At 54.2% G+C, this 13002-nt stretch overlaps 1 protein-coding gene across 3 annotated transcripts in view; it reads left to right on the top strand.

Moving 5' to 3' along the window:
- Window positions 1-10985, top strand: part of WHRN (whirlin) — a 63562-nt gene extending 52577 nt beyond the window's left edge. Inside the window, exons 8-12 of one of the 3 annotated variants that reach the window (XM_081151368.1) lie at window positions 5889-5960; window positions 7247-7760; window positions 8993-9171; window positions 9686-9808; window positions 10101-10985. In XM_081151368.1, coding sequence (XP_081007494.1) covers window positions 5889-5960; window positions 7247-7760; window positions 8993-9171; window positions 9686-9808; window positions 10101-10283 — 1071 coding nt within the window. In that variant the 3' untranslated portion in view covers window positions 10284-10985. Of the gene's footprint in view, window positions 1-5888; window positions 5961-7246; window positions 7761-8989; window positions 9172-9685; window positions 9809-10100 lie in introns of all 3 variants that reach the window. The other 2 variants (XM_081151367.1, XM_081151369.1) reach the window with 2 other exon arrangements.
- The last annotated feature ends 2017 nt before the right edge of the window (window positions 10986-13002 follow it).

The raw sequence follows: 13002 nt of genomic DNA, 5'->3' as shown, positions 1-13002 counted from the left end.
TCGGCTTCAGTCACGCTGCGTAACAACCCCCAATGTGGATGGTGTGGATGGACAACTACCTAAAACATTTCTTTCTCATGGCCCAAATTCCTGACATCATGGAGCTCACGTGCTTTCCATACCTCCATTAAAATGCCTGTCGCGGTGCTTCAGCCTCTTCCAGAGTTTGTCTCCCCTAGTAAGCAGGGAGAGGTGGTGGGGTGTGGGCAGGGACCACACCTTTCTCCTGTCTGTGTCCCCACTGCCAGCCCATGGCCTGGAACAGCGTGGGGGCCCGGCAAATGTGGAGCAGAAACTGAAATGGAACCGCACTCCCAGCCACTCAGGATTCTCTTCTAATGTTTCGGCCTTCTAAACATTCGCCTCCCTTGTCATAGGAAAATGTCCTTTGCCTGGCACTTAGAGAGGCAAGGTGGCAGGCAGCTGGCTATCAGTGACCCAGATGCCCCAGACTGTTGCCCCAAATGGGGCCAGTTTCCATTTTGCCCGAATCCCCTGGCTCACGCTCCATTGGCAGGGAGATGAAATGGGCCAGAAGGAAGCACTGTCTGTCCACACTGAACAGGCTCCCTTGGGTCAAGGCCGTGACCCCTCGCCTCTGGAGGTCTTCGTGCACAGGCTTCCCAGGGACTTTTCTGTCCCAGTCCACTCTGACCTTCCCCACCAGCCTCCAGACTTCCACCCCACTCCGTGCTTGAAGAGGTTAGGAGCAGGATGTTCTGTGTCCCTAGCATGGCCGTCACCCCAGTGTCTGGCCCCATGACCCTTTAGGACGCTCAGACCTGTCCCCTGCCCTCTGGGCAGCCCCACTGCACCCCAGAAACACCAGGACTTTCTAGCTGTACCCGGCTCACACAGCTGTCCTGCCCCCCCCCCACCCCCCAATCTTTCCTGGGAGACAAGCTTCTCCTCAGCTCCAGCTCTGGCTGTCCCACCGTGCCCCGCTTTTCTCTCATCTGTCCTATTTCCCTTTCCTGTCCCTTCCAGGCCTTTTCTCTCAGGTTCTCTCCTTCCTCTCGTTCCTCTCTTATTCTCACTCCTCCCTCTCTGGTGTCCCTCCTTGTCTCTTGCTGTGTCCTGTGACCTTCCAGGCGCCTCTGTGACTCAGTGCTCAACTTTTCCACATACAGAAGGGGGAGAGCCACCCAGTTTCGGGCCTCTCCTTGTGCATCTTGGGGCAGACGTGGGGGAAGCCTGTGGTCCTGACATCAAAGTATAGCAGCAAGAAGAACAAAGGGCTGAAAATAGCACCTTTATGTAAGAGCCCTCCCATCGTAAGGAGGGGAAGGAGACCTGGAGACCGGGAAATTGGGCTGGAGGGGAGGGAAGGCCGGGGAGGGAAGGGAAAGGAGGACCTCACTTTGCTGAGGCGGCACCTGGGCCACGCACACCTCCACTTTCAGGACCAGGAGTCCACCTGGAAGACTTTGGCACAGGTGATCACCCCTCATCACTTCATTTCATTTTGTCCCCAAACCAGACTCTTGGGATATCCGGGCCTTGGTTGGGCCAACTCAGACACAAAGAGATTTTTTTCTCTCTGAAAGGAAGGGACTTTTTGGAACCAACACAGATTGAAGGGTGGAAGAGATGGAGCAGCAGGTGCTGAAGGCATCCTGACCCTTGTGGGAAGCAGTCTGGGTAACAGTCAGACTTTATTTAGATTCAGCTTCCTGCCCCATCCTTGCTGTGTGACCTTGGGCAGGTGGCCTTCCCTCGCTGAACCTCAGGCACCTCAGCTGTGGAATGGGTGAAGGATCCCACTGGGTTTAGTCCTTCAGCTGGGTTCTGGCCTCAGTGGGTGCAGGAGAAAAGGGACCCCAAGAAGCTGGGGGTGGGGGGGCCCAGGATGCTCAGGCGACCCTGTGTGAGCTCTGACCTTGATCCTGCTCTGGAAGCCTGTTCCGCGAGTGTTTCTGCTGACGCATCCCCTGGGTTCCTAGCCTGCTGTCTGCAGCTATTTCAGATGCACAAGAAACATGGCTTGGGGACTCGGGGCTCCTGAGCGTCTGGATTTGGCAGATGGAGTCTGACTGGGCTGGGCTCCGACCCGTCTGCCATTTGCTCCATTTCAGGTCTCCCTCCCAGGGCTGGCCATTTGTCCCGCTCTTCCCTCTCCTTCCCCCCTTCCATCCCTGCCTTCAGTCTTGGCTCCAGAATTCCATTAATAGCAGAGAATGGCTGAGGCCAAGGGCCAACCATGACTGTTTTCTCTTGGTCCAGAGAGAGTCACTCCTGGGGCCCTCTAGTTCCTACAGTATCAGGGCTCCATCCAATTCTAGGGTCCGGTAGGACTGTGTGTGCTTTGGGGGTCACCCTAACCTGGGTTAGAAACCTGATCTGCTATAAAATGGCTGTGTGACCTTGGACAAGTCACCCCCCTCTCTGACCTTATGTATAAAAGATGTGAGCCGGGGAGAACCATAGTGCCTGTCTCACACTGGGAATCAAATGAGATCATTTAAGCGAAATGCCCAGTAGAGGGCCTGGCACACAGTAGGTCCTCCAGTTTGTAGTTCTCGGATCTCCTTCCTGCTAAGAGAAAGTCACGCCCTCCCTGTAGTGCTCAGCAAACACATGCTTGTGTTGTCAGGCTCTGGATCCTTCCTTTCCCCTCTCATGGGCCCTTTTACAACTGCCAGCCCCATCAGTGATCCTGGACAAGAGCTTGGCAGCAGCTACTGTGTGTGGTCCTCAGCTTGGGGTTGGGGACATGAGCTTTCCTCATAAGTCAAGGCTACTGGATAAATGCTTGTTGAGTGACTAAATAACTGCTGGAAGCTCCTAATGTGTCACAGTGGGACAGAATCCCGTCTTGGGTCCCACCAGGACTGTCATCTGAGTCCCCAGGGCGGCTGCCAGTTGAATTCTGGGGCCAGGTGACAGTGCTGCATTAGGCTGTGGTGAGGGCCCCTCTTGTCTTTGCTGTAAGCATTTCCCATGCTTCTGACCCTCTTCGTGTCTCCTGCTGAGATCAGAACTGTGATTGCCAGCTCTTGGGAAGTCACTGCATGTACCCAACCCCGCCTTGCCATTCACCTTCACTGCGGGTGGCCTGTGCTGCCCACCCGGGCTATTTCCAGGGAACACTGGACGCTTTACATTTTGGAGTTTGGAGGGGTCGTATGGGAGGGCTGCAGTTTCCTTTCCGTCAGGGGTTCACATGGGGCCAGGGCACACTGTGCTGTAGCTTATTTGATTGCTGAGCCACATTTGCAAGGTGTCAGGCTTCTGGTGTGTGTAGCAGTCGCCTTCCCTTTTACATTGTATCAAGCTCTGTTCTGAGCATTTTTTAGGTGTTAATACATCAACCCTATTAGGGAGGAGCTGCTGTTACCCCATTTTACAGACAAGGAAAGTGAGACACAGAGCAATTCAGTGATTTGCACACCATCGGTCATCTGTAAGCGGCAGAGCTGGGTGTGATCGCAGAGAAGCCAGAACAGTGTCACTCGTGAGTGGGTGAGAGAGCAACCTCATCAGTCCACCTCCCTAGGGATCTCCACCTATCCTCGAACCACTGAGGCTGTCGGCAGCGTTTTCTGTGAGGCGGGATGGGGGAGACCTGGCTGGAGAGAGCAGGAGCCCGTCAGGAGGCTGAGGTTTGCATGTGAGCCTCAGCTTTGTTGGTAAACGGGGCAGTTGTCCCAGCCTGACTTTGTGCCAGAGGCATCATGGGACCAGAGGAGCCCTGGGAGTGGGAGGCTCAGAGCCAGGAGGACTGAGCATCTTGTAAATCGGTCGATTCCCGTGATGGGCCCCTGATCACGATCGTGTGCCCTTGGACCACCCAGAATGCTCAAGGCTTTGGGAGGATCCCTGGAGGTGGGGATCAGTGTGGATGACCCGGCCGCCTCTGCCCTAGGAGGTGTGGAGTCGGGCGCCTTCCACCCCCACCCACTACCCTCACCTTAATCCAAGCCACTATGAATTCTCCCCATGATGATCGCAGTAGCTACCTCCCTCCATTCTCTGCCTGCTTCAGCCTTCTCCCCGTGACAGCCACAGTGTTTGGTTGATTCATTTACTCCTTAGTTTGTTTGTGGATTCATTAATTTGTTTAGTAAATATTTATCAAGCAGCCAGTATCCTCAACACTGAGGACAGAGGAGGGACCAGGTAGTTACAGGTCCTGCCTCTTAGGAGTTTTTATCCTACTGACAAACAATAAGCAAATTAATAGCCTAAGATCAGGTGGTGAGAAGTCTTATATAGGAAGGCGAAGCAAGGTCAGGGGTTAGAGTGGGGTGTGGGAGGGGTGCTGTGTTAGACAGGGCTGATCCAGGAAGGCCTCGTTGAGTCAGAACTAAATGAAGTGAGGGAGTGCACCCGGAGCCCTTGGGCAGAGTGAGTGCAAAGGCCCTGAGGCAGGACCATTCATCCAGTTGGTTGGAGGAGTAGCAGGATGAGTGAAGAGTTTGGAATTTCCTCTAAGTAAGAAGGAAAGGCCTGAAGGGTTATGAGCTGGAGAGAGACATTATCTGACTTGTGTTTCAAGGATTACATCTTGGCCACTGGGTGAAGAATAGTGATCAGTGCCAAGGAGAAAAACAAAGCAGGGCAGGGGGATGGGAATTGTGACTTTAGGTGTGTTGTGAGGGTAGACCTCTTCAGGAGGTCATATTTGAGTAAGGTCTTGAAAGAGGTAAGTAAGTTGAGCGTGCTTTGTGGATAGCTGAGGGGAAGAATGTTCCAGGCAGGGGGAACAGGCCATGTGGAGGCCCCAGTATGCCTGCATTGTTCTAGTGTGGGAACTTCACAGAAGGCAAACTTGACCATGTCTCCATGGCAACCCACTGCCTTCAGGTCCAAGCAGCTCCGTGCTTGACTCGTGTGGAACCGCTGGAAGATTCTCAAACATCCTCTATCCTTCCTGCTTTATGCACGACCTTCCCTTTGAAACACCCATCTTTCCCTCCTTTGCCCAGCCTACCCACAAGACTCAGCTTTCAGCCATGCTTCTTCCTCCAGGAAGCCTTCCTTGATAAGCCCTCCCCAACTGTGTTATATGCCTGTGTTTCTTCACTCTGTGCACAGTCCTCTGTGCTTTGTGTCAACCTCACTGTCTTTAAGCTACTGAAGGCAGGGGTCATGTCTCACCTCCTCTGTGTCCCAGGCCCTGTCAGTCTGGAGCATTGAGACTGCTCAGTCAGTATTGATTTCTGCACTTGAGACTTGAGCTAGGTGTTGGTCGTGGAGGCTTTGCCATCCTGGGTTCTGTGGGGTGGAGAAATGGCTCCCCTGAGCCCTCAGGAGAGCCCAATTGAGAGAGGAGCGCTGCTCCACATCTCAGGAAGGACCTAGAGATGGCCTTTCTGCAGTTCAATGTCACTTGAGATAGCAATAGGCTTCTCCTGGTGAGTTAGAGAAGGAAGGAGGAAATGGGCATTTTTGCAAAGTAAGATCCATTTAAACCTTAACCCCCCCCCCCCCGCCCCCACTATTAAACCCATTAAAATTAGAAGAGGGAGAAAGAGATAGGGGGACTTTCCCCATCCACCTCTTATTTGCGTCTTGCCATTGCACATCTGCCTGGGATCCTGTGAGGGAGCAGTAGAGAGAAGCCTTGGGTTTGGAGGTGTTGAGCGTGTTGAGCAGCACCAAGCTTCCCAGTAAAGGTCAGAGTCACCCGAAAACATCTCCAGGTTGTTCCAGGGAGGCCTGGAAATGAGCAAGTCTCAAAGAAAAACTGATTTCAAAATGACCAGCAAGGAAATCGACATTCATTTTAATACATAAAATAAATTCCAATGGAGTGGGGCATATCAGGAGTCACATAAACCACGTGAAGGTGGCATAGGGTCCATAGATTTTGGGAGTCTAGAGAGGAAACTGGTTTTTCCCTCTTGGTTTCTATTTGCTCACATTGTTTTCTTCTCCGTTTCTAGAACACTCTGGACCTGGAGGAGACTGGCCAGGCTGTCCAAAGCAATGTGAACACCCTCCCAGATGTATCCCTGGTAAAAAGGCTGCCTGGCCCTTTCCTTGTGTTTTGCCCTCGGTGGTCTGTTTGTGACCCGGGGGGCTCTCTTCTTGGTGAGAGCCATTGGGAGGAGACAGAGGACGGGGCTGTGAGCTCTCAAATGCAGGCCTGTGCACAGTGTGTCCCTCTGCTATCTCTAGCGTAACCAGGACCGCTCCTTCTTGGCGTTTTAGGTGGGGCTGTCAGGCTGTTTGTTTGCCCAGTTGGTGTTGCTTTTGATATGTTATCTGAACAGTCACAGCAAATACTGAAACATAGAGCGCATGGAGAGAGAGCTCCCTGAAGAGGTAATATGACTGGGCTGGAAACGGAAGTTAAATATGACTTTATGCCCATGTATACACATCAGTAATCTAGGCAGTATCACTTTGTGATTCTGACCCAAATAACTTTTGAATGGCTTGGGCTCTAGAACCAGACTACCTGGGTTCAAATACCACCTCTGCCACTGACTGTGTGACTTAACGGGCAAGTTACTTAACCTCACAGTGCCTCAGTTTTCCCGTCTGTCAGGGATAAGAAGAGTGTACCTAACCCATAAGTTTGTGGCAAGGGGTAAATTAGTTAATTTAAGTAAAGCCTTTGGAATAGTGCCTGTGCTGCTGTAGAGCTATAGTGTTGGATATTGGCACAGGCAGAGGGGGAATAGTAATGACAGTATCCATAGCTGCCAGTCACCCAGCACCTACTGGGTTGCAGGCACCTTGCTAACCCATTATACAGCTTGCTCCTCACATCCCACAATTCTGCTGGTCAGTGCAGTTTCCCCCATTGCCCAGAGGTGCACTCAGAGAGGTGCTGTGCCTTGCCCAGGGCCACACAGCACCCCAGCCCACGTGTTTGTCCTCCTTCTATCCACGTTCTCTGCCTCCAGTTCCGTCACACCTTCCGTCTCTAGTAGCTAACATAATCTCCTAAAACGAAAAGCCAAAGAAATGCCTTTATTCTTTTTCCATTCTCCGCATCCCAGCTCTAATTATGTCTTGTTCCCTGTGACAAGCCCTGGCCGATGCCAAGGACTTCAATTCCCAAAGGTAGCAGTGCTGTCCCCAGAGACGCAGCCAGGATCCCTATGCTTATCAGCTGCCGAGATGCTGGGAGAAGTTTTCCACTCGGTGTTGCATTATTCAGGGCAGTGTGGCCAAGAGCTGATAGAGCTGGGACGGAATTCCAGCTGGGCCTGGCCCACTCGGCTGTCAGATCTCCGCTCTTCCAGCCACGATGGGCTCTGACTCCTTCTACTCCTGTTGGGTCTTTTGGCAGGATGATGTCAAATCCACAGCCGAGGGGCTGCCTAGCTACAAGCCGCCTCCTCCCCCACCACCTCTGGCCCAGCCGAGGAAGCCTGGAAGCCAGGACCAAAAGCCAGCTTCCTCGGCATCTTCCCGCTCGGGCATCGTCTTCTCAGCTCCGCAGAACCGCAGCCCTCCGGCAGGCACCGCACCAGCCCCACAGGCCCCCTCAGCACAGGATGCACCCTCCTCCCCCATCTACGCCTCCGTTTCCCCTGCCAACCCCGGCGCCAAGAGGCCACTGGATGCCCACCTGGCCCTGGTCAACCAGCACCCCATTGGCCCCTTCCCACGGGTCCAGTCACCCCCGCACCTAAAAAGTCCCCCTGCTGAGGCCATGCTTGCTGGGGGCTGCCTCCCACCACCTTCCCCCTCTGGGCGCCCAGACCAGACAGGCACAAACCAGCACTTTGTCATGGTGGAGGTGCACCGCCCAGACAGCGAGCCTGACGTGAATGAAGTGAGGGCGCTGCCCCAGACACGCAGTGAGTACCAGCAGACATGGGGGGGCTGGGCCCGGGTGCTCCTGTGTGATCTGTGGGGGGTGGGGCGTCCTCTCTGGGTTGATCTGCCCACCAGCACAGTGAAGGTGGAAACAGGTGCTCACCCAGCAAGGGGGTCTTCTAGCCCAGGTGTTCCCCCTTCAGGGTCAGGGTGGCTGGGCAACAGGGTCCTGAGCCCACATTGAGGGGATTTGGGAGTCAGAGACTCGAGTGTGAGTCCTGGCTTTGCCTCTGTGTGTATTCACTGTGTGACTGTGGGCTGGCTGTTGTACCTCTCTGAGCTGCCTTTCCATCCTAGAATGGAGGTGACAGTGACAGCCCCGCCAGGCTGCTGTGAGGGTTGGCTCCTCCTGAGCGCCCAGCCCCAGTCCCCTTGCATTCACTTACCAGTCTTCCCAATAAGACTGAGCTTGTTGAGGGCAGGGGTGGCTTCTGTGATCTCTGTCCACCAGGGCTTGGTACAGAGAAGGAACTGGGGGAAAGGTGGGCCCCTGGGGGTCTCCTGACTTGGGGCTGCAGGGTCAGGTGCAGAATAGACCTACCAGGAACCCAGGAAGACAGGCCAAGGCTGCAGTCCCGGAGTTTCCAGGGGGCATCCAGCTGAAGAGGTGGAGGGAACGGCAGAGCCTGCTTTCACTCTGGGAAGCCTGAGCCCTGGGCAGGCTCTGGATCTCCTCCCAGCTGAGTGGGGTGCATTTTGTTGGATTCTGCTGCCATCTTGTGGCTAAAGTGATATGTGGGGCCCCACTGTGGCCAGGGAAGGTGGCAGATGGTCAGAGGACAAGTACTGAGTGTCTGCTGTGTGCCGTGCAGTGGGCAGACTAGGATGGATGCAGAATGCAGAGTCCCCGCGCTCCGTGGCTCCGAGAGGGAAGACAGCTAACGGAGAGCAGGTGGGAGGTGGTGAGAAACCCGAGCTGTCAGATGGATCACTGCTGCTCCAGACCTGGCACTGAGCTGACACACATGATAATAAGAGTTAACAGTGCATTATACAGCACTGTCTGTGTGCTGGATGGACATTGTTCTGGGGATGATGCCTATATTAGCAGCTCACCTAATCCCCCACAACAGTCTTGGTACTGAGGCTGGTACTGTTATTATCCCTATTTTATAGATGAAGAGGCACAGAACGTAATTGGGGAGCCTCCTCCAGGAAGCCCTCCCTGACCCCAGCTGTATAAATCATACTCTCCTGTCCCCCCTCCCAGCAGCCTCCACACTGTCACAGCTCTCGGATAGTGGGCAGACTCTGAGCGAGGACAGTGGTGTGGATGCCGGCGAGGTAGAGGCCAGCGCCCCTGGCCGAGGCAGACAGATGGCGTCCACCAAGAGCAGAAGCAGCAAGGAGCCACCTCGGAATGAGAGGAGCACAGAGGGGGCCAACAAACCAGTGAGTGAGGAAGAGGGGATCACAGAGGGTCCTCGAGGGGAGGGCAGGCCCCAGGTGAAGGACAAGAAGTCCCTGACCAGGGTTCAGCTTGATGAGTGACCACAGGGGACTGAGAGAGCCCCTCACTGGAGGGATGTGGGTACCGGAAAGGGTATCAGGCTGGAGGTCCAGTTCAAGTCTTGCCTTCATTGTGACACTGACAAGCTGAGCACAGAAGGTTGGTCTTGAAAATCTAAAAGCTCAGTTCTGACATGCCATGGTGGCTGAGGCAGTCTGGCCTGGATTCAAGTCCTGGTGCCACCACCAGGCAGCCTTGGGCTGCCCCTTAACTTCCCGAGCCTCAGGGATTTTTGTAGCAATTAGGAGTTGAGAACACCAAGTGCTTAGATTACTGCCTGGCATACTGGAGGCTCCCAACATGGGCTGGCATCTGAGCCCGGCTGACCTAAAGGTATGCCGTGCCCAGGCCTATCCACTGAGAAGGCCTTGTCATTCGTCTCCTTCATATCTGCAGCCTGGACTCCTGGAGCCCACATCCACCCTGGTCCGAGTGAAGAAAAGCGCGGCCACCCTGGGCATCGCCATCGAGGGTGGCGCCAATACCCGCCAGCCCCTGCCTAGGATTGTCACAATTCAGGTAATTCCCCAGGGGCCCTGCTTGACTATCTCTCTCTGCCCCTGGAAGGTTGTTTCCCAGCATCCCAGGGTTGTTTCTCACCACCCCAGAGGTGATCTGACACCCAAGGGCAGACCCAGGCTCATACGGCCTTTGCTGTCCCTGAGCCTCAGTTTCCTAATCAAGGCAGCGGACACCCAGATTGTAGCTGCCTAGTTGGCAAGGTCAGGCCTGACCCAGTGGGTGGTCAAAGCCAGGCCAGCCCAGTCCTCAGATGCCCTACGTGCCTCTGCCCTGTGTCTTGCCCCTGCAGCGAGGCGGCTCAGCCCACAACTGTGGGCAGCTCAAGGTGGGCCACGTGATCCTGGAAGTGAACGGGCTGACACTTAGGGGCAAGGAGCATCGGGAAGCTGCGCGCATCATCGCAGAGGCCTTCAAGACCAAGGAGTGTGACTACATCGACTTTCTGGTCACCGAGTTCAATGTGATGCTCTAGGGGCCGAGGCCTGAGGGCCTCCCACCGCTGTCCAGCCCGTGGCCCAGGTCCCTCTTCCCCCCTGGCACTGTTAAGCTCCTAGTGGGGCCAGGGCTGCATGGCCGGGGTAGCAGGAAGACACCCCCTACTCCTTCCTGGCCCACTGAACCAGAAGCGGGAGAAGAGAGCCAGGCAAAGCAAACAGAAGGCCAGGTCGGGATCTGGTGCCATGCCCGGTACACAGTTGGCACTCTCTACAAGTGTGGGTTTCAGGAAGAGGAAGGGGAGAGTGCCTGTGTCCTGGCAGTCCACCTGAGGTCTGCCAGGGCCTGTTCCTCTGGGTTGACTGGGGGGGGCACTGTGCCCCCTGGCCAGCTAGGACCTGGCCCATCCCCAGATGCCTCGGCCTTGGTCTCTAGAGTGAGGTCACATGAAAATTGATGGACACGGCCCCCAGCCAGAGGGGCATCTTGCAGGACCTTTAGTGCCACAAATAAGCATAAAGCACCCCCCACCCCATTTATACCCCCATTCCTCCTAGTTCCTTGTCCCCCATGGTATTTATTATTTATTTCCCTCTGCACATTCCTGGGGACCCAATACCCCAGCTTTCCACTGCACCCCAGCCTATCCCAGAGGCCTTGCCGGTGACCAGCGACGTCAGTGTATTTATATACAGAGCTTATGACTTTAATTTTTCAATAAAGAAATCTGAACAAGGTTAGGGTCCAGTGTGCTGTGTGACCTGCCTGTGTGGCTGGGGTCTTAATTGCTCAATATGGAAAGGGGGGTAGGATAAATGGAGGCACCCAGAGCACCGGACCTCACCACCCTCTCCCCTTCCCCCCCATTGGAAGTGCAAGGGCCTTGAACCACACCCGCATCTTGGAACACCTGCCTGAAGGTTACTTACAGATAATACTTTTAGATTAAAAGGCACAGGTATGTCATGGGGCAGAGTACACAATGTGCGTGGATGTTTTAACAGAGAGGTGGCCCACCTTATGGTGGGTCCCAGAAACTGACTCTGAGATGAGGGCTTGTATGAAGTGATTCATTAAGAAAGGGTGGGGCAGTAAAGAAGTAGGGGGTCAGGAGGGGAAGAGGAGGAAGCCAAGCAGGGTGGGATTTCAGGTGTAGTCTTGGGAGGGTGGCTGCAGCCTGATCCCACAGGGGACACCAGAGTGTAAGTTCTCACCACTCAGAGCCAGGGGAGAGGGCTTTCACACCCTCGGTCTTTGGACAGGGCCTGGGGGAGACAGTAAATTCCCAATCATATCTCACCCTCTACCTGTGCAGGCCACACGCTGTTCCAGAAGCCAGGGGCAGTGGGTGTTAGAAGTAAAAATATATTGAGGGCAAGGAGGGGAGAGTGGGGCTCCCCAGCTCCAGTGACCATTTCCTTCATCCCCAGGGTTCCTCTGGGGCAAGAAGAGGTTGAGAAGTTCTGCTTTGTCCAGCCCTGTATCCAGCAGTCTGCCAGAATGGATTAGGGGCAGTTGATACCAGAGACCAGCACCAGCTTCTGCTCTTAGCTGCCCCTGTCCTCTCCCCAGGGCCAAGGAGATCACCTGAGACCAGAACCCTGGATTCCACTTGACCTCTGAAGCAGCCTATCCCTGAAGGTCCTAGCCCCTCCCCAGTCCTAACACCCCTGCAGGAAGAACCCTTACCTGACTGCAGGAGAGCTTTGTCAGGCCCAGATCTCCTGGCCCCAGATCTCCTAAATCCTGTGTGGTCAAGGGCAAGTGATTACACCTTTCTGAGCGCAGTTTCCCATCTGGGAAATGGGTGTGGTAGGCTGAATAATGGCCCCTAAAGGTATTCAGATTCCTGGAACCTGTGAATTGTTACCTTATATGGCAAAGGGACTTTGCAGATGTGATTCAGGCATTCAGATGGGAAGGTTATCCTGGACTATTTGGGTGGCCCAATCTAATCACAAAGTCTTTGAAAAAGGGAGGCAGAGGGAGATTTGACACCAAAGAAGAAAAGGTGTTGTGATGATGGAAGTAGAAGTTGGAGTGATGCACTTTGAAGATGGAAGAAGGGACCATGAGCCCAGGAATACAGGTGGCCATTGGAAGCTGAAAAAAGCCAGGAAATAGATTCTCCCTCAGAGGCCTCAGAAAGAACCTGCCCTGGTGACACCTTGTCTGATTTTGGACTGCTGACTTCTTTTTGTAAGAGAACAAATTAGTGTTGTTTTAAGCCATGAACTGGTGGTAATAGCAGCCACAGGAAACCAATGCATGGGATACTGCTGCTTGACTGTGACAGAGGTTGGGATGCTGTGTGTGGACCATGGTATCAGGCTCAGAGTCAGCCCCAGGGAGATAACTGCAGTCAGGATGATGGTGAACGAAGAAAGGGGCTCTCTGATCTTATAAATGCCACACTTTTTCCAGGGGACAGAGAGCCCACAGCAGCTGCTGCCCACAGCCCCAAGTTTGTACTCTGAAAAAAGTAAGACAAGAGTGAGTTTCTAGAACTGTTGCTTCTGAAATTACTAGGCCTGACTCTGGGGCTATGGAATTTTATTTTTTTTTAAATGTATCTTTATTGATTTCAGAAAGAGGGAGAGGGAAGGAGAGAGAGATAGAAACATCAATGATGAGAGTCACTGATTGGCTGCCCCCTGCACGCCCCCCACTGGGGATCAAGCCCGCAACCCCCGGCACGTGCCCTGACCAGGAATCAAACTTCGGTCTCCTGGATCTTAGGTCAATGCTCAACCTCT

The sequence above is a fragment of the Miniopterus schreibersii genome (assembly GCF_964146895.1).
Source record: "Miniopterus schreibersii genome assembly, chromosome: 11".
Taxonomy (NCBI): Eukaryota; Metazoa; Chordata; class Mammalia; order Chiroptera; family Miniopteridae; genus Miniopterus; species Miniopterus schreibersii.
The sequence above is the reverse complement of the archived record's forward strand: the minus strand, read 5'-3'. Positions and strand labels throughout refer to the sequence as shown.